The sequence below is a fragment of the Chanodichthys erythropterus genome, chromosome 10, assembly GCF_024489055.1.
Source record: "Chanodichthys erythropterus isolate Z2021 chromosome 10, ASM2448905v1, whole genome shotgun sequence".
Classification (NCBI taxonomy): domain Eukaryota; kingdom Metazoa; phylum Chordata; class Actinopteri; order Cypriniformes; family Xenocyprididae; genus Chanodichthys; species Chanodichthys erythropterus.
The window spans coordinates 15,748,596-15,770,544 of NC_090230.1; the positions used below are offsets into that span (position 1 = coordinate 15,748,596).

General features: G+C 36.4%; 1 protein-coding gene across 1 annotated transcript; it reads left to right on the forward strand.

Moving 5' to 3' along the window:
* The first annotated feature begins 1,471 nt into the window (after positions 1 to 1,471).
* plpp2b (phospholipid phosphatase 2b) lies at positions 1,472 to 21,756 on the forward strand. The gene is made up of 6 exons (XM_067398700.1): positions 1,472 to 1,920; positions 17,191 to 17,342; positions 17,596 to 17,858; positions 17,941 to 17,998; positions 19,817 to 19,993; positions 20,974 to 21,756. The coding sequence occupies exons 1-6, from the start codon at positions 1,860 to 1,862 to the stop codon at positions 21,085 to 21,087; spliced, it is 825 nt and encodes a 274-aa protein (XP_067254801.1). The 5' UTR covers positions 1,472 to 1,859; the 3' UTR covers positions 21,088 to 21,756.
* The last annotated feature ends 193 nt before the right edge of the window (positions 21,757 to 21,949 follow it).

The window sequence follows — 21,949 nt, forward strand, 5'->3', positions numbered from 1 at the left end:
TACTTACCCTCATTACGTTCCACACAATCGGTTCATGTGAGTACAGTGGTTCAATATTAATATTATAAAGCGACGGGAATATATTTGGAGCGCCAAAAAACAACAACAAAAAAACCCCGACTTATTTAGTGATGGCCGATTTCAAAACACTGCTTCAGGGAGCATCGGAGCATAAATGAATCAGTGTCGAATCTGCTGTTCGGAGCGCCAAAGTCACGTGATTTCAGCCGTTGGCAGTTTGACACGCGATCTGAATCATGATTCGACACACTGATTCATTTATGCTCCGATGCTTCCTGAAGCAGTGTTTTGAAATCGGCCATCACTAAATAAGTCGTTATTTTTTTTTTTTTTTTTAGCCCTCCAAAAATATTCTCGTCGCTTTATAATATTAATATTGAACCACTGTACTCACATGAACCGATTTAAATATGTTTTTAGTTCCTTTTATGGATCTTCAGAGAGGAAATGTCATTGCTCCCTATGTAGGCCTCACGGAGCCATCGGATTTCAACAAAAATATCTTAATTTGTGTTCCGAAGATGAACGAAGGTGGGTGTGGAACGGCATGAAGGTAAGTGATAAATGACAGAATTTTCATTTTTGGGTGAACTAAGTGTGACCTGTTACTGGTGTCCACTAGAGGGCAGATTAACATACAAATGAAATGAAATAAAGAAAGCTGAACTGAGACACAATCATTCAGTTTACACCCTACATTCTAGGCTTGACCTTTAAAAAACTTTGTATTACTAATGAATATTAATTGCCAATATGTCCTGATATCGGTGACGTCACATGTCAGTAGGCTACAATAAAGCAGTATTAATCATCAGCGATAGTTTTTTAACATTATGAAAGCCTCGTTTGAATATCACCATCTATGAAGCATTCGGGAATTAAACTACTAAAATGTTTGCTATACCCAGGGGAACCAAAAAATAACGTACTGTCTTTTATTTAATATAATTTTAATATTTTTGCAACCATGCAGTAACGTTTCCATAAGGTTCTAGTGACCAAAAATTGTTAGTTTGGGTTAACTTGCGACGATGTTCACGTGTTAAAAATAAGCTAGGTGTTCCCTTAACTTATAAAATCACACTATTTGTTGTCATATAATCATATTCTAGGAGGTGTGTTCAGGCAATCAACTAAAAATATTCCCAAAGAATTTAAAAACAGCCACTAGCAAACCATCCCATGACTAGCCTACACCAAATCCCACGCTCAAAAGACAGACAGATGGATAGGTAGATAGATAGACAGGCCAGTAAATCACAACATGTCCAGCAACAGATGTAACGATGAGTTTCAGAGATAAATGTAGTAGAAATAATTGGCCAGGTTCATATTTATGGAATGATATGCCATAAAAGTAGGCCTGTGAGTGTGTCATGTTCCTCAGCTCAAAGTGCAGAGATTTATCCATGCAGAGCGCGTTTGCGCAGGCGCGTCCCACACTGTCTGCTCAAGGTGTGGACACAGCGCGAGCGCGAGTGGGAACACAGTGGCGTTCTTTTGGGAAAGGAGTGGATGCGTCCTTACAAATCAGCTGGAGGGTTGAACACAAGTCTTTTTTTTTACAAAAGCAATATGTGCACCAACGCGGCACTGCCGTCAGCTTTTGAAGTTGTAGATATATAAAGTCGTAAAGGACGCGAGTACTTCACCGTCACCTATGAGCTGAAGTAAAGAACGAACAGCGCAGGTACACAGCAGAGCCGGAAGAACTCGCAATACTGGTCGCGTTCAGTTTGTTTGTTTTTTTCTTCCAGTTGGATTATCTTTGACATTATCACATAAATGAAGTGACTTTTAAAGTACTAGTTTTAAAGGGCATCCGAGCTAAAGAAATTATGACGGACATGAGGAAAAAGAAACTCTTCGTCCTGGTTGACGTGCTGTGTGTTGTTGTAGGTAAGTGAGTTCAATGTTTAAACGTTCAGTTTCATATTCTGAAGTTCATTGATCACTTAAATAGTTTTAGGGGAAATGTATTTTATAAGGGACCAAAAAGGTTTTTCTCAGTCTGTGCTTTGTGACAACTATATGTAGGCTAACATATGTTTATGTTTGTGTGTGAGAGAGATCAAGTTTTTCACATTCTAGGTCATACTAACAACTACATTTAGATAGTCAATTAGAGTTTAAATACGTTTTTTTATTGTACTTTTAAAAAATATGAATTTTTAATAAGTGTTATTTTCCTCACAGCCTTTCAAAACTGCCTTGTCTTTGCACTAAACTTCAATATATTGACTGACCTGGACTAGTTTTTGACTTTTGCCAATATTTCATGTGTGTTATCTTATTGCAAAACGAACAAAAATCAAAACAAGTGCTTTCAGTGACAGTGGCCATGCTCAATGTTAAGTGTGTTTGTGTCATGGTGAGGGGCCTGTCTTTTCATATTTTCATATTTAAATATGTATTGGGAGGTGTGTTCTCTGTATTCACAAGCTGAGTTGCATCCGTCCTTGCTTCTTTTCCTGGATTTTGCACGTTCAGGAAGTTGAGTATTTGTTTATGGAAATGTAATCCAAGCCTGTCAGTATTTCCCACAGTGTTTGGCAGCGTGTAGTGCCACAGAAATGTTCCTCTTCTTGCATTTTTGGCTTTATTTAGGGTTTTGCTTGCAGACCAATCATAAGACAAACTCGATGACCATGTACGAAAAGATTCGACTTGCCTCAGTGCTAAAGTGAGTGTGAATCATCTTGACCATTACTTCCTTTGGAAACATTGTGCTTGAGTCTGTTTTTTTTAACCACATGAGGTAACCCTACCACAACGTTGCGGAGATGAAGTTTCTGCACCTGCCCTTTGAAGTCTTTCATTGTGTCTTTGTTCTCCAGCCACCAGCATTAGATTTCATGAGGGCTAGAATGTGCCCTAGGCATGATCCTTCACCTTTACCATGGTGCAAGTGTCTCCATCTCATTTTTAAATGATCTATCCACGTTGTAGACAGGGAAGGACATTATTGTCTAGTCTATAAGTGGCATCACATGGTGATATATAGGACAATTTCAGATGTTTCTTACCTTGTATTTCCGCTATAGGAGGGTCAATGAAAAATAAGAGAAAAGGGAAATTCTTCTTAAAATCTAGTTTAAAATGGATGTGCCACATTCTTAGTAATCTACTCTTTTATTCATGTGTCTTTCATGTGATTTTTAAATGCCATTTTCAGTGAATGTTTAAATGTAATCACTCTAAAAAATGTAATGTGGTACAGTGTTGTTATAGTAAACTAAGATTACAATTTTTCGTTCATTTATATAAAGCTGAAAATAAACACATTAAAAATTAGGTGAAGAACTAGCTAACATAATTCGCTAACTATGGTCGTAAATTCCATTGAACTTTAGTTTATTGGTGATGACAGACCTTAAGATCATAGTTGCTTTTGGGAAATGCACCCCGGCACGATTAATATTTAAAAGACTGCGATATCAGTTCAAACACCCTTATCTTATTCCTAAATGACAATGATGCAGCTTTGTCTATTAAACCTTTGACAAGTACGATCACAGCTTTTTTTTTTTATTCTAATTAATTAAATATTTTTAAAATAGACTGCAGCAATTAACATTTTGTCAGAACCTCTAGTAAATCGCATGTTATTTATAGTTGTCTACTCAGATTCGTGGGGGAATCGTGATCTCATTTTCCATTTATCCAGAATCGTGCAGTTCTACTAAATAGACACGAAATAAAACTAATTAAAATGACAAAAGCACATAAGAAAATTAATAAAACTTAAACTAAAATTCAAATGAAAACTGAAAATATAAAAAAGCGAATTCTAAATATGTATAAATACTGTAATTGTAAATTGTGTTGTAACCATCAAATAAAAAGTAAACATTTTCCATAAATCTTCAATGCATGTGACTGTATTTTTAAATATATTTTTCAAGGTAGTAATTTTTTATTTTTATTTTCAAATAACATGAATTATTAATTCATCAATATCATTACATTTTGGGAAGTTGCCCCAAATTACATTTTACAACCTAAACTAATCTTGCAATGTCATTAAAAGATCAAATTATCTGAAAAGTCCAAAAATATTTTTTTGTATTTAACAGAGTCGTTTACTTAATATGAACATTCTGTCATTATTACAAATCATATTAAAGAATTTCCAGCTTTTTGCAGATATTTAAATGTATTATCTCAGTTAGGACAGCTTTCTGCTAAAAAATCATGTACTGAAAGAAGGGCTAAGAACAGGGGTGCACATAACTTTTTTGGTCTGGTTCTCAAGGGAGCACCTGGAGATCTTGCTTGGTACTCACACTTTACGCAACACTGTTATCCTAAAAGCCTCATCACTTTCCTTCTGTCTGCTCTCCTCACTATCTTCTTTTCTCTCAAACATGGTAGATGATGATAAAGATTTTTTTTTAATTTTACTAACATTAATGAGCAAGAATATAGGCTGCTATCACTTTAAGAAGGAAAGCATGAATAACTGACACACATCCAGTTTCTTTCTCAACTGTTCACTTATGACACAACCAAGAGAATACTTGCCGAGACAGGTATTTTGACATAATTTTGTGTGTAGATGTCCATTAAAGCGCAAGTTAACATGAAAGAGGACTAATTCGGTGTTTGAGCGCTCTCTATCTCTCTCTCTCTCTCTATCTCTGCGTGCGCAGGGGTGTGAGGCTGTGTGCACAGATAACAGCTCGCGAGTACCGATTTTCGTCTCTTCGCCATTTGAATATGTTAATTGGCCAGACGAAACACGTCCAAATGATAAACTTTCACAGATAACGGATTAACTGCAATCCGTTGCACACCTAATAATTAAAGAACACACTTATTATCATGATTGCTATCTTACCAGAGATGGAGAAAAATCCTACTCCAGTAAGTAAACGTGTCCCTGTGAACCGGTCCTCAAAAATGTTGGTAAAAATTCTGGTGCGCATCGTTTATTTTTTTACCACGCATGTGCACCTGTGCACCAGTTATGTGGACTCCTGGCTAAGAAACCCATAACTGGATTGTGTATGGGTAATTTGGTTTCTGATTGATCTACGAGGACATAAAAGAGAGCTCAAAGTCCTATGAATTTGAGACAGTTGGCCTTGAGGTAACGAAAGTAAAGGAGGTTTTACTTCAGCACGGGTGGAATTATTCAGTCATTTTCAAATAAATATCAGCCTCTCAGATTGCTGTTGTAACAACAGAAAGTCCCAGAATCCAGTTGACTTCAGCTACTGGAGAATTTCTGTAAGTGTTTCTGGGCATTAATATCCTTTTTCCCAGCCCTGTTTTTGACATTCAATCCAGCCCACCACCCTTTGCTTCTCTTTTTCTTCTGTCTAAGTAAACTTTCCCTCCACACAAACACTGTCTGGCTTTTGGTTCGCTCACAGGCTAACGGTGCGTATTTTACTTATTTTACTGCTGCCTGTATGCTGGTATTCTTTACAAATTTTTTCATCAGAAAAAAAGTGTTGACATCTGATATTCTGCCTCTGTTCTACTGCAATGATACAGCAAGTCAAAGCCTCAGGATCAGCATTTTACTTCAGTGATAGCGAAATTGAGAAGCCTATCTGTACCTATAAAAAGCAAGCATTTGGCTCAGTTCTGAAGGGCTTCTTTCCAGGTACCTCTGGTGTGGTTTGGCTTAAAGTCAGTGTATTTAATAAAGCTCTTCATTTCTTACCTAATACACCATTATATTGTGCGTTTATAATCCCAATGGTTCTACTCACCAGCGTTTCAGGCATGGGAGGCGGGCGCCTTTTGAGGTCAAGGGAGTGAGGTTTACCTGCACAGCTCTTACTAGCTGGCCTCCATAACACTCAACCCTCTAAACCTAACTCCCATCCGGGTCACGGCACCAATAGCTGCTTTTCCACTGTCACTTCCGGGGCTTGATCGGGCTTTCATCTGGGCCAACAGCAAGTGTTTTTTGGCCCGCAGAATACCTTGATTTAAAGCAGGCCAGCTGGGGCTTGAGGAGTAGTCATGAACAAAAGGCGAGGTTTACCTGAGTCAGGAGAGGGTCAATACCCCTGCTCATTTCACATGCTTCATATTAGACTACAAGCAAACTTCAACATTTAAGACGTTTTAAAACTATTTTCAGCTCAACTCATTTCCAGACATCAGCGAGTGTCTGAAATAACTTCTGATTGAGATCCGATGGGGATTCTAATCACTGTATGAATCAGAAATATATTTACATGCGTTTCTAAAGCCCTGGGTACTTCACTTTCCGCGCCCGGACGCGTCAGCGCATATTTCAAAGTATACTAACCACGGATGCGCGCGGATGACCAAGTTCGACACATGCGCAGTACAATTTTTCTATACTCTTTACCAGACATCGTGTCATCAACCGAACATTCGCTGGGCATGATCAGAGAAGAAAAATAGTGCATCCACCATTGCAACATAGTTCAGAAGATACACCAAGAGAAGAGGAATAAAAAAACGATGGAGAAAGCATGCTTCTGAGTTTACACGTCTTGTTTTTGAATCGCTCTTAACGCACTCTTCTTCGACGTCTGCACATTGTGCTCAGTACTATGCATATTGCCACCTAGTGGACTCTTCTATCCTGCTTCTATCCTTTTATATATATATATATATATATATATATATATATATATATATATATATATATATATATATATATATATATATATATATATATATATATAAAAAATTAGGGCTGTAACGATATGCGATATGAAACCGAAATCGAACGAACCTGTATCGCGATGTGAGAAGGCAGAATCGCGACACACCCCTTCCAACTCCCAGAGTTATCCTTCCTGTCCAGATCTAATGCTACCACATTTTTAAATTACTATAAGTATTAGGGGTGTAACGATTTATCGTAGATGGTGTGTCTCAATCAGCTCTCTAGTTCAGTAAGTGTTTCGGGCACACATTGAATCTTGCAAGCAGGTTTAAACGTTTCTCATGTCAGTCTCTTGCATGGTCGCGTGAGAAGTCGTGGCTTTCTTTCACCGCAGTGCAGAGCAACAGCTGTGCTCACAGAAAAGCAAAAGACGCTTGCGATGCTTTGCTTTAAGAAGTTCTGTGGGGCCGTTCACATATTGCGTCTTTTCCGCGTGCAAGTCAGTTATTATTTTCACATGTAGCCGCGCGGCAGGCGCGCTCATAATGGGATCGACGCGCATGCAATTCTCAACTTCTCAGAATGCCGTAAGCGCACCGCAGGTCGTGTGACAAGAATCAACCGATCAGCTATGGCCTTTCCGTAACAAAACATCAAAAGCTCAGCCGAACAGCTGATCATAGCTGTACATGGTGGTTTTTATATCTTATCTCCATCAATATATCTCGTAGTAAAGCTAATGCAATGGCTAGAAATCATTTATCCTTTGCAGAAACATCCTGATCCTCTTGGAGAGCTCAGTTCATGGTTGCATAGCAACGACCGACGCCACGGGAGCGCAAGCGCTTTGGAAAGAAGGAGAAGCTGTGCGGCCGCGCCTTCCACGCGTTTTTAGACGTGATATGTGAACGGCCCCTATTCATAATTCTAAGTTCATGTTAAATTTAACATGTTTTTTTCAGTGACAGACAGCCCTATTCAACTGTTAATTTGAATACAGAAGGTTTTTATTAAAATTTTATATTTATTTATTATATTGAAATGTGATCAAGGAAAATTATTGAAATTTGTTAATGTTTTTTTAATAAATGTTGTTTGAATTTCAGTTTAATTTAGTTCAAAATATCGTGATACGTGAACTCCGTATCGAGATACGTACCGTATAGTGACCTGAGCGTATCGTTACACCCCATATATATATATATGTCCGGCTAACTCGTATAACTCCTGTTTTCTGTCAGTGAGCTCCCTCTGTTACTCTGACTGAAAGGGTAACAGTATACTGAGACAGAAAAGATTGCTCAAACCATGTTAAAGTTGGGTTTTTAGGTAAGCACTGCGGGGCTACTGGCCCAACATTGGAACTCAGCTTGATTTTGACCTCAGTGCTAAAGGTCTAAGGATATTGGCCCTGCCCAGCACATTGTTAACACTGGCTTGACAGTGGGAAAGCAGCTAATGTAATCACTTCTGATTCTACTCTCACTGCTCCAAGCAGGATTGAAACCAGCATTTCAGACTTGGGAAGCAGGAATGCTAACAAGGACGCTAAAGACCACAGCCTCTAGCATCAGTCGTTAGTGCGACTCTTGAGGCCAGGGGAGTGGGGTTTACTTGCACAGCTCTTACTAGCTGGCCTGCGTTACACTGTTTTAGCAGACACCTTTTTACATTTTGTTGTATTGGTATTAACAATTTCAACAACACACATGGATAATTGTTATATTGCTTACAGGACCTTTATGCAGATACAACATTTCTTCAAAGTGGAAACTAGGACAGAGATGGAGATATAGGCTATGTGTGACAGTTAAATAGTAAATTGGAATGAAAAAAAGGGAAAAAACTCAGATGTTCGGGTATAAGGTTAGGAAGATCATTCCAACAGTGAGGAACAGTGAAGGTTTTTAGCATCATAGCATTGCACAATAACCTATAAAGACATATTGCCACACAATTTGGATTCATTCCCTAAAACTACTGGCGAAATATGGGAGGATGACAAAGGAAAAGTGCAGGCTAGGAACCATCATTCTGTACATTTTAGTTCTTGGTTAAGCTTGTTCTGAACCATCTGTGTGAGATAGCAATTGCAACATCAACAAAATTGTTCATAAATTGGTCACATCATGAGACTATTAACATAATGATGCTGTTCCACTAATCACAGAACCTATTTGTAAAGCAAAACAGATTTGCTAAACGCTACTAGCGTACTAGCTAACCTGTTTCCCACGCAATATTATACATTTCCATGGTTTCCAAGAATGTAAATCACACACTAGCATTGGCGTGGGGAGGTAGAGGGCTGGGACGGATAGACTTTGGTGTATGGTGAAAGAAGAGAGGAGGAGGGTGGGTGTTTCTTCATGAAGTAGGATTCCAGACTCTCCTGCGAGGTTGTACGCTCAGCACATAGCTTCCAAATGAGTCAGACGGCCTTGCCAAACTACAGCTCAGGGAGTGCTGCCGGCAGACAGACCGCCTTCAAAACTCTCACTTAAGGGGCGACAGGCTTGTATTTTCGCAACACTTATGATAGTACTCTAGAAAACCCACAAAGAAAGTCAAGAACATCTCATTTTCATCTTCAGAGTAGAAACCAAATGTGATCGTTGTGGGTTCAGTTTGTATGAACTGGGTTTCAAATGTTGAAATGAAGCCAGAATGAATCAGGTTAGGTGTTGAAACCTTAATATATTTGTTGAAATGCCTGCAAATGGGTTAGAACACAAGCGGTCAATAAAAACATAGGATGTGTTTGATAATGAAAGGTGGTGAACCAATGTCAGGGTGAAGGTCAAAGCCGACCCTAAGAAAACAGGATACTCCCTCACAGGCTGTGGTGCAGCCAAAAACAAATGGGTCTTTCGCCAGGGTTTTTTTTTTTTTCAAGCCCTGTCATTGGAAATCCACCAACGTGTGTGTCCTTGACTAACAATTCAGATTTACTGTAAACGCATGAGCTAAATGTTCACAGAATTTCAGTTTCTTGGACCAACAACGCCAATGTTGGGAAAGCTACTTTGAAACTTTAGCTTCCCAAGTTACAAGCTATTCATAATTTAAAGTAGTTAACCTTGTAAAGCCTGACATATAAAGTAATAGTCAGAAAAATCTGTTTTATTCAGAGGCCTACTCTGAGCAATTGTATGTAATTTGATGCAGTTGCTGATGTTTAAATGGCCAAAAAGTAAGATGAAATTCTGATAGCTTATAAAAGTCAGTGAGACCTTTATAACTGTATAACAGTCTACTTACATAAAATACACAAAAATATCATTTTTTACTCTAAATCTCACAATAATATGCCTTAGTAAGATGATATTCAAATGCTCAATTTTATGATCAAAGCTTAATAAAACATAAATCCAATGCAATATATGATGATGCTTGAGAGATGCTTGAGAGTACAAAGAAACATTACTCAAAAGCCTGATCATATTTGGCATGATTTTAACATGATTTTTCTTAAAAAAAAAAAAAAATGTAAATATATATATATATATATAAAATAATCTTTGGATAATCATGTAAACTTAAGTTTCAGTCCAGTAAATGTTCATCTTGAAGTGTTACTAACAATCTAAAGTTATTTTTGTTTACTTTATAGAAATTAGTAAAAAAAAAAAATTCACAGCAAAAAAAAAACGTGTACCACATCCTGAAAGTGGATTTTTTTTTTAAGATTAAAAATAGCTGAGCCACTGTAAGCTGATGTTAAAGGGAAAGTTCACTCAAAAATTACAAATGTCATCATTTACTGTCCCTCTATGCTTTTTTTTTCCTGTAGATTTTTTTTTCTTTTTGTATAACATTTTCCAAACTGCTCTTTTCCCCTTCATTTAAAGTGAAACTTCAGAAGACATGAAATATAGTGCACAAATCATATAAACTCCTCCCGTAGTGAATATTATTTGTCCTCTTTGAATCTGTACAGTCCCCGGTCAGCATTCACTTTCACTGTGGGAAAGTGAGAATCTCAGACATTCTGATAAACTTCTGCTTCCATGCAAGAAATAAAAAGTTCAGCATTAAGAATAACACAAGGGTATGACCATTTAATTTTTGGGTGAACTTTCTTGTTTGTATACTGAATGAAACTGATGGTTAGATCCAATAATGGCTCTGGCGTTTCTCCAGCGGTGTGAGGTGAGGGGAAGCCTTTCAAATTCTGTTAAACTCAGATTGCCAACAATTATCCTTCATACAATAACTGCACATCAGTTTGAACCAAATAAAGCAACTCTCAGTTCAGCCCTTCATATTTATAGTGTTTGTGAAGGAGGGGGAGGATGCTCCAAACAAAGAAGAAACCATGAATGAATGAGGTGGAGACGACAGGAGTGGCAAGCTCATTTTTGTCTATGGGATGGGCAAAAGCATGTGAATCTTCAGTCCTTCAACACTTAATCACCAACCCAGAAACATTTGACTCTCTCCTCACCCTCTGGATGTTTCTAAATTGCTTTGTTGCTACTCTGTTAAAATATTACAATGACTTTCCTTTTTTTCCCATTAGGAGCATGAAAAGTCTTTCATGGTTTACTCAATACACACCGTCATGTTGTTCCAAAACTACATCACGTTCTTTGTTCTGTGGAATGCAAAAGTAAATGTTTAGCAGGATGTTCATGCTGATCCACATACAAAGTTAATGATGACCAAGACTGTCAAGCAATGTTGTTATTGTTAAAACTAAAACTTATAAATCATGTTCGTTAATTAAAATGAGGCTGAAATGCATTGACATATAAATATTTGGTGAAAAACTTGCTGAAACTAAAATTACTAAAACTAAAACTGAAAAAATAAATAAATAAATATATATTATTATTATTATTATTATTATTATTATTTATTTATTTTTTTGAATTACAAAGGCACACAACATTACTAAAACAAACTAAACTACTAAACTGAAAATATAAAAATAAAAGCGAATTTCAAATGGTAATAAATTCTACAATAGTATACAAATAATACTAAAATAACAATTCTGTTAAGCAAGATTTCCAGTGAATAATGACTTAAATTTCAGGCTGTTCCTCACACAAAACTATCATTTATGACTTAGGAAGACTTGGAAGATAGAGTGCAAATTGTATTTTTGTATCTTCTTTAATTTGAAGCCCATTCACTTTCATTGCATTTATAATTATCATAATATTTTTTCCATATCATATATCATCTATATTTATTTACTATTAATGGGGAAGGAAATGCTTTCCACATACATATGTTAGACCTTGAGAATGAATGTAAACATGTCACATTAAACTGTACAGAGTAGGCCCTCATGAAATCCATTTTATTTTTCCCTAATTGTTTTCCTAATTTTATCGCCAAGCCCTATTCTTCATAGATTCTTCAAAGTCTAATTACCTTTTTCAAGTAAAAAGGACATGATGTTGGATAAATGGCAAACTTTTCATTTTTGGTGAACTATTCAGTTAGGAACTACAGTACACTGCTTTTACTTGCATAGCATAGCATAGGCCTAGTCCATAGACTCGTAAAAAGAGCTCATACCAAAACGGAGTCCCTTTAATGTTTTACAGGAAATTTCACTTCCTGTACATTCAAATGGAACTAATTTGTTTTGAGGGAATGGTTGAAGGGTGATGGCTGGTGGCAGTTGAGACGAGGTTCATTTTTCAGTGCAGCCCCAATATTGCAATGTGTTGGGTTTCAGCTTTCTACACATCTCGCCCTCTCACTTCTACGTGCCACATCTCTCCCTGCAGTCCTGTTTCATTGCGTAATTAAACGACCGCCAAGCTCGCACCTGCCAACTGAGGCTTTGAACTCAAGCTGTTTGAAGTTCTTCCACACTGACCACTTTTAATGTACCTTATACTGACTTAATTCCCTGGGAACACAGTCTGGAAAATACTTCAGAAGTAATACTCATGAATTTCACTGACGAGTACCAGAATACTGCTTAGCCTTTTTAAATGTAAAGTTGACACTCAGTTCTCAGTGTTCTAATTGTGTTTGGCATTAATCAATGACAGTTTCAAATACAAAACTAGTCCTCTGGGTAAATTTTTCAGTTTTCCATTGACCATAAAAATCTGTAGCAAAAACCTTTCTTGCAGTCTTACCCGTCTTTTTGTTTCCTAACAATTTGTCTCAAGAGTTGAAAAGTCTGGAGAGGAGAAAGGAAAAATGAGACTCGGTTTTATTGGGCATTTATTTTCATTTGTTTGGAGTATATTCAGCTGGCAAACATACAGAAAAGTCCATCCAAGCTCAGCTCCAGATCCACAAAGTATCTGAATCTCAATGGAGTGCTAAAACTGTAGCCATTGTTTGGGGTCTCCCTCAGCAGGATGGTCTATGAGGCCTGAGGGAAAGTTTCTTTATTCTTGCATTGTTTGTAAAGAATAAATCTTCTTAATGGCAACAAAACTAGGGGATACTTTCAAAAAACCATTTTCAGCAAGTGGATCACATCATTTTGAGCTAGGGTTAGGCTAGAGCTACTATTTAAGGTAATGGTTTTTTTTTTGGTTTGAACCAGACAAAAGAAAACAAAGCATATATATTTATAAATATTTTTCAAAAAGAGAGTTTGATTTGTAATGTGCAAACAAAAGAAAACAAAACATATTTGTAAATATTTGTTTTTGTAAGGAGCAAAACAAAACAAAAGAAAACAAAACATCTGTAAATATGAAAACAATTTTTTTGTTTTATAAAGTGCAAAAAATAAAACAAAATATCTGAGTATTAAAAAGCACTTTTTTTGTTTGGTAAGTTGCAAAACAAAAGAAAACAAAACATTTGTAAATATTAAAAAATAAATAAACATTTTGCTTGGTAAGGTACAAAACAAAAGAAATCAAAACATTTTGGGCCACATCTGTTGGATGAGTCTGATTTAACAGTAGTTAGTTAGTTAGTTAGTTAGTTAGTTAGTTAGTTAGTTAGTTAGTTAGTTAGTTAGTTAGTTAGTTAGTTAGTTAGTTAGTTAGTTAGTTAGTTAGTTAGTTAGTTAGTTAGTTAGTTAGAACTGTTACTTTGACCTGAGGATACAATTTGACACAGAATTTGTACCTAAATATAACTGAATCATTGCTCCAAAATTCACAATTGTTGGTTCAGTAATATACAGCATAATAATAATAATAATAATTACTGTTTTTTTGACAGTAATTTTTAGTTTTACATGAACAGTATGTTTTACTAGTGCACCATTGAGGATGTCAGATCATGATTGTGTGTGTGTGTGTGTGTGTGTGTGTGTGTGTGTGTGTGTGTTGTCACTTGCCAGACAGTGTATGGAAATACAGTGTCATTTCAAACACCATTGTTATTTGTTTTAGGAATACAAAGACACTTAGTTGTTAAGTGAATCTCTGACTCTATGACTGTTCGTCTGTTGTTGAGGCGACGTGAATGTCTCAATAACACAATGAAACTCAAAATGACTTGCTTTGGATAAGTTTGGATAAGTATTTTGCACCATTGCATTTCAGCATCTCAAGGATTTAGTTCTACATCTCTAGTGCTAAAACTTAAAAATTAAATTTCTATTGATTTGATTTTTAGCCACTCAGCATCATGATTAACTTGCTAAAGTGATCGATATTTGTTCTTTTATATGGCCCAACAATTCAACCCAGTAAATAAACCTTTTTTTTTTTTTTACTGTCTATAAACTAGCGCCAAAAGACGAGTTTGAAAACAGGCAAACTACTAATTTTCTTGTACATTTCCATATGATTTAATTCATCAGTTAGTCAGCTATAACATTCATTATGAAATTTTGGAACTTGCTACCATGTTCTGTCCAGTAGTTCATATTTTCATTTACAAATATATGCATTTGTGAGGTGCAAAACAAAAGAAAACATTTTTAAATGCTTTTCAAAAGGCTTGGTTTTATAAAATGCAGGAAACAAGACATATTTGTAAATGTTTTTCAAAAAATTTGTTTGGCTTTGTATTGTAAGGTGCAAGAAAATTTGTTTGTTTGAGCTAGTATGCATTGTGCTCTATAAAAATGTTTATTATTACTAGTTGGACTATATTATCTTAAATTCTATATGATTATTAGTAAGCTCCATATGTAGATATTATGAATATGTGGTATTTATATTTTTTTAATGGCAAGAATAAACCATGTGTAAATATAAAAATAGCCTTGGTGAAAGCAGCTCACTCACAGTGAGCCCAGAGTTAAATTTTGTGATGGACCTGACTGTCAGTCTCACAGATCCTCTTGTACATTGTAATACCGCAGTGGTATAAATGGCACTTCTTGATTTGTGTGGGAAGCTGCTTATCCATATTTAAACATACACTGAGTCAACCAGATGGCCCAGAATCATATTTTTGGCCTGTACCAACAGACTGCATGTTTTCCTGCTGGTGTAGCATCTTCCTGACACTCAGTTACTGATGATAACTGGAAGGAACAAAGTCTTTTACATTCTTAGTCTGCCTAAAATATCTACTCAAATAGATTCCATTCAGACAGTAGAACATTTTCTGTCCGTTAAGATATGCAAACTTACTAGAACACTGTGCTATTATATGCCCACTTTATCAACAGAAAATGGAATTACAGGAAGTAGAATTGCTCTTACTGTTCTCTTCAGTTGCTGTGGTTTAGGATCACATGGTTGCTGAGTGATTTTGTAACGTTTCCGAATGTCCCAAGGACATTTTCCATTCATTAAAGGATCACGCTGTGGCTACATTCAGACATGTTTATCTCCAGCCACATCAGTCCACCGACCAAGGCGTTGTGGAAAGGATGTCTGGGCTGTGGGTGTGTACGGGCATGTTTATGATATGGCTCGCAACGTGTTTTGGGTTAAGACGGTGTGGTCAGGTGACTTCCTCATTGCTGTGGGATAAATGTGTTTCTGTGTGACTCTGGAAAAAAGAGGTTCTATAAATACTCAATGCTTCCATGACAGAATTCAGATGGTGTTCTGTAAGTTACTAAAAAAAGCTTGACTGAAAAATTGTGGCAGAATTTCATGGAATTTTTTTTATTTTAGCCTAGTTTATGTGAAATTTCACAATTCAAGATATATAAATTACATATACATACACACATATACATACATAGAAATTTATGATATATGACATTTCTCACCAGGTAATAACTGGTAATAACTGTGCAGTTCTTGTGGTAGATAAACTTATAGTTTCGCTATTAGTAGAGACACTTTGGGAAAGAAATATTTTTTTGGGCTATTTAATTACTTTAACAATAACAAAAACAACATCTCACCCACAAATCAACAGAAAAATATATTTGATTTAATTATACAATTTTTTTATTTAATGTATAATTTTCATAAAAACAAAGGCACTGTAACAAACATACCATGATGTATAAATACATTAAAAGTGCCCTAGATTCAAAAATTGAATTTCCCTCGGCATAGTTGAATAACAAGAGTTCAGTACATGGAAATGACATACAGTGAATCTCAAACACCATTGTTTCCTCCTCCTTATATAAATCTCATTTGTTTAAAAGACCTCCGAAGAACAGGCGAATCTCAACATAACACCGACTGTTACGTAACAGTCGGGGTGTACACCCCAATATTTGCATATGCCAGCTCATGTTCAAGCATTAGACAAGGGCAGCCAGTATTAACGTCTGGATCTGTGCACAGCTGAATCATCAGACTAGGTAAGCAAGCAAGAACAATAACGAAAAATGGCAGATGGAGCAATAATAACTGACATGATCCATGATATCATGATATTTTTAGTGATATTTGTAAATTGTCTTTCTAAATGTTTCGTTAGCATGTTTCTAATGTACTGTTAAATGTGGTTAAAGTTACCATTGTTTATTACTGTATTCGCAGAGACAAGAGCCGTCGCTATTTTCATTATTAAACACTTGCAGTCTGTATAATTCATAAACACAACTTCATTCTTTATAAATCTCTCCAACAGTGTAGCATTAGCCCATTAGCCACGGAGCACTATCAAACTCATTCAGAATCAAATGTAAACATCTAAATAAATACAATACTTACGCGATTAGACATGCTGCATGACGAACACTTTGTAAAGATCCATTTTGAGGGTTATATTAGCTGTGTGAACTTTGTTTATAGCTGTTTAAGGCAAGCACGAGCTCCGTGGGCGGAGAGCACGAGATTTAAAGGGGCCGCGCTGCATAAATCGGCGCGTTTATAATGATGCCCCAAAATAGGCAGATAAAAAAAAAACGATGGGGTATTTTGAGCTGAAACTTAACAGACACATTCAGAGGACACCTTAGACTTATATTACATCTTTTGAAAACATGTTCTTGGGCACCTTTAAGTAAATATATACATTATTACATTATAATGAAAATAATGTAATGTTGGTATATATTTGATAATGACAAATGGCTGGAAAAATTTGATTAATTGTCATGAATATAAGGTCATAATGTACATTTTATTTTATTGAAGTTAAAGACAGGTTTTTTTTGTAGTTTTCAGGAGATTCACCCAGTATATTCTCCACACTCATCATTTAGATATTTATCTCTCTATGAATTTATTTTTTATTGTCTCCTCTTCTTATTCCTGTAGCTTCTCTGCCCTTTGTGATAATGAATATCGCATCCCAGCCATACCAGCGAGGCATCTTCTGCCAGGACGAGAGCATCGGTTACCCTGTTAGAACGGACACCATCACGCACGTGACGCTGGCTGCGGTCACCATCACCTGCACTATCATTATCGTGAGTCCCTCATTCATTCATCTCCATCATCCCTCCCATGATCTCATCATCCCTCGAGTCACATGCTGATCCTCAACAAAGTGTCCGTTCATGACTCTGCACAGAAGAGGGTTTGATTATGCACAACAACGCAGCATTTTGTGCTCATGGACCTGTTTGGCACATTTATGACAAACCTAATGTAGCATAACCTTTTTTGAAAGCTACAGAAATGCATCACATTACTAAACTTTTACCTCTTCTGTTCCTCTAGATATCGTCAGGTGAAGCGTATCTGGTGTACAGCAAGAAAATTCACTCCAACTCTACCTTTAATCAATATGTGTCGGCCATCTATAAGGTGCTGGGTGCCTTCCTATTTGGGGGAGCTGTCAGCCAATCACTGACCGACTTGGCTAAGTACACCATTGGGCGACCACGTCCACATTTCTTAGCAGTGTGTGCTCCCAAAGTCTGCAAAGGATACGTTGCTGCGATCAACTGCACTGGCGACCCACGTGAAGTGACTGAAGCTCGGTGTGTGTCTCATCATAAATCTTTTTAATGCTTTGAGTTCTGTGAATTTCTGTTGAAACTATATGCAATCTGTGTGTCGTAGGTTGTCCTTCTACTCGGGTCACTCCTCCTTCGGGATGTACTGCATGCTGTTTCTAGCGGTGAGTGCTGAAGCAATCGGATGTTTACCCGCAAAACATTCACCCCTTGGGATCAACCAACAGTTTGGGGGTGGGATTGTCTTGCAACCAATGGCCAATGGGGAAACCTGTTTAAAAATAGGCTTTGTTTCTGCAGTTCCATTTGATTCAACTAAAGGCACTAAAATGGCAGATTTAAAGGTGCGGTCACAGTTACCGTCAGTCATATCAGTAGGGATCAGCACGATCAGGAATTTCTCATGAGAGCAATTGACCAACAGAAAGCTGCTTGGTTTGAAAGTGACTTGAATGTTAGCTGTGCTTCATACATTGCTACACTTGACAAATGGACCTGATTGGCTACAAATTTCGCTAATATGACCTCATTTTAAGCAACTGTTTTTGAAGCACTGAATAGATATGACATAAATGGGACACAATGAGGAATAAACAGTGTATACGTTCAAAGCGGTCAGAGAACAAAACAAAAAAGTAAAAAGCAGTCTCTGAAATCTGCTAAAACAGGTTCTGCATCATTCTTAGTACAAAAAGATTTCCTGATTAATGCAATGACATCCAAGCAGACAATCAATGATTATGTCAAAGAACATCCTCCTAAATTTATGTTTTGGTCTGATAAGTAAAAGTCAAACAAACTTTTCTATTATGTCATAGTCAATGTAAAAGCTAGGTCGGCATAACCGGTCAGATGTCAAAGATAGATGAAGATCGATATATGAGTTGTGGATTTGACACCTTTTAAGACCTTTATGAAAATATTGCAGATCTTATCTCATGTCTGCAGAGATGGAAACGGACATATTTAGATATGAAGGTACATCATGTAAACAATTCTGATGGAAAATACACCCACTTGTTTTTACACAGAAGACATCAAAGACCTTACATTTGGAAATAAACATATCAGAGCATATAATAGAAAATATATAAATGATTAAAGAAATAAATAACATGAAAAGAATAATAATGCAACATAAGGAATATAACAATTAAAGGGTTAGTTCGCCCAAAAATGAAAACTATCCTATTATGTACTCACTCTCAAGCCATCATAGGTGTATAGGACTTTCTTCTTTCAGTCAAATACGCTCAGAGTTATATAAAAAATATTCTGGCTCTTCTGCGCTTTATAATGGGAATGAACAGTAACCAAAAAAAGCACTTCTATCCATCATAAAAGTAATCCATACAGCTCCAGGGTTAATAAAGGCCTTCTGAAGTGAAACGATGTGTTTTTGTAAGAAAAATATCCATATTTGTAACTTTATAAACTAGAATCGCTGGCTTCCGTACGTGAGTCAATTCTGGCGGAAGGTCTTTGACCTGACACATGACGTATTGATGAAAGTGGAAGCGCAGAGGATAGAGCAAAACAAAACTGAACTTTTTGACTGAAAGAAGAAAGTCCTATATACCTAGGATGGCTTGAGGGTGAGTAAATTATGATATAATTTTCATTTTTGGATGAACTATCCCTTTAATGATTAAATTAATACATAGCTATCAATGACTAGAATTCATTAAGAGAGATTAATAAGATTCATAAAAAGGATTATTAAAAAAATAAATAAATGAAAGACTTGAATTTGAATACAAATAATTTTGCATACACCACAGATGAACTACAAAGCAAATGATACAGTAAATGCTATTTAGAGAGTCCACTGAGATAAAGCTAAGCTGTCATTAGCGTTTGTCAGTTCCCAGAGGCTAAAGTCATTTAAGAGGTTTTTTGATTTTTGATCATCTCAACAAATGAAGTCATTATCATTCAGCTAATGAAAAACACCTCTTTTTCTTTTCCTTTTCCTTCACCAGTTCTATGTCCAGGCCAGGCTGAATGCAAAATGGGCCCGTCTTCTGAGGCCCACCATCCAGTTCTTCCTGGTGGCCTTTGCTGTGTATGTAGGTTACACCCGCGTGTCTGATTATAAGCACCACTGGAGCGACGTGCTGGTGGGGCTCCTCCAGGGGGCGCTTATCGCAATTCTCACTGTAAGTTAACATTTTTTTCTTTTTAAAGCGATATACCCCAAAAATCTGTCATCTTTTCCTCACCCTCACGTTGTTCCAAATCAGAATGACCTTCTTTCTAACCTTTTAAAGGTACCCTAGAATTAAAAATTGAATTTAAATTGGCATAGTTAAATAACAAGAGTTCAGTACATGGAAAAGACATACGCTGAGTTTCAAACTCCATTGTTTCCTCCTCCTTATATAAATCTCATTTGTTTAAAAGACCTCCGAAAAACAGGTGAATCTCAACATGACACCCACTGTTACATAACAGTCGGGGTGTACACCCCAATATTTGCATATGCCAGCTCATGAGAGGCATTACACAAGGGCAGTTAGTATTACACAAGGGCAGAACGTCTGGATCTGTGCACAGCTGAATCATCAGACTAGGTAAGCAAGCAAGGAAAACAGTGAAAAATGGCAGATGGAGCAATAATAACTGACATGATCCATGAAACATGATATTTTTAGTGATATTTGTAAATTGTCTTTCTAAAAGTTTTGCTAGCATGTTGCTAATGTACTGTTAAATGTGGTTAAAGTTACCATTGTTTCTTACTGTATTCACGTAGACAAGAGCCGTCGTTATTTTCATTATTAAACACTTGCAGTCTGTATAATTCATAAACACAACTTCATTCTTTATAAATCTCTCCAACAGTGTAGTGTTATCCGTTAGCCACAGAGCACAGCCTCAAACTCATTCAATATCAAATGTAAACACCCAAATAAATACAATACTCACACAATCCGACGCATGCATTCAGAGAATGATTAAAAAATGAATTAAATAAAAAATTTAAAATAAAAGCATTTTCTTTACAGATTTTTTTTTTCCTCCACTGAATATTTCCTTTTCTGTTAAAGTGACTCAAAAGTACAAGGCCACTCAGTTCAGTTTGAAATGTAGCACTGTAAGGGTCTTTAACTCTGCTAACTGACCTCGTCTCTTACAGGTGCGATACGTCGCAAATTTCTTCAAGGTCCGTCCTTTGCCTGAATACTCATGTCCAGAGATAGGAGCAGAAAATGAGGAGCAGAAACACAGCTTTCGAGGTGGAGCACAATAACCATTACAGCTATTCTGGACATGTGTGAGAGAAATGAGAACAAACACTCACACTACATCTCCCACAAACCACTGGACTGACGGCAGGGGGCGGAGTAAGACTGCACATGCTCACAATGGCCCTCCTTGAAAAAGCTTTAGTGTCTATTCCTTTGTTTCAAGTGAGAGAGAACTCTTTATACATATTTAATCAATTTATTTTAATCAAAACGATTTGCCGAGGATACCAGATATTGAGGGACTGAATCTATTTTAAGTTTGTGTACTGGACCAGGATTTATACAAAGTCATGTACGACATGTATCTTCTTTATTTGAATTGTAAATCTTACTGAACTGTTGTGTAAATAATGGCTTGCCTTTGACAACCCAAACAGAATCCCATACTCTGTGATTTAAAGTGTTGGAAATCATTGCTTGTTTGTATTTTTCCAATACCATGTGCCTTAATTATATCTAGTAATCTGGACTGCAAAAAGTGAATAATGCCATAAAATTGTTAGGATATTTTATCTTTTTTTTTGGTTCCCCTATGTTTAAAATTAAAAATTGAGATACCACTACAACATCTGCAAGCCTCTGTGCTTCATTTTTTGCATTTTAAAAAAGCCTGCTTTATTGAACTTTGTGAATTGTTGTTTGCATTTGTCTAATTTCCTATTAAATATTTGTAATAACAATTGGCTTGTTTGTTATTGAGTACCAAAGTTTAATTTATTTTTTCAGATATCACTACTTTAAATGATAAATATCATAAATTGGACTCTATTTTGACTGCATTTGTATTCTACTGTAAAACATGAGCTTGGTATATTTAATGTTTGCATATCCAGTTAGCATATTTTAATCTAGAAGTACTATGTC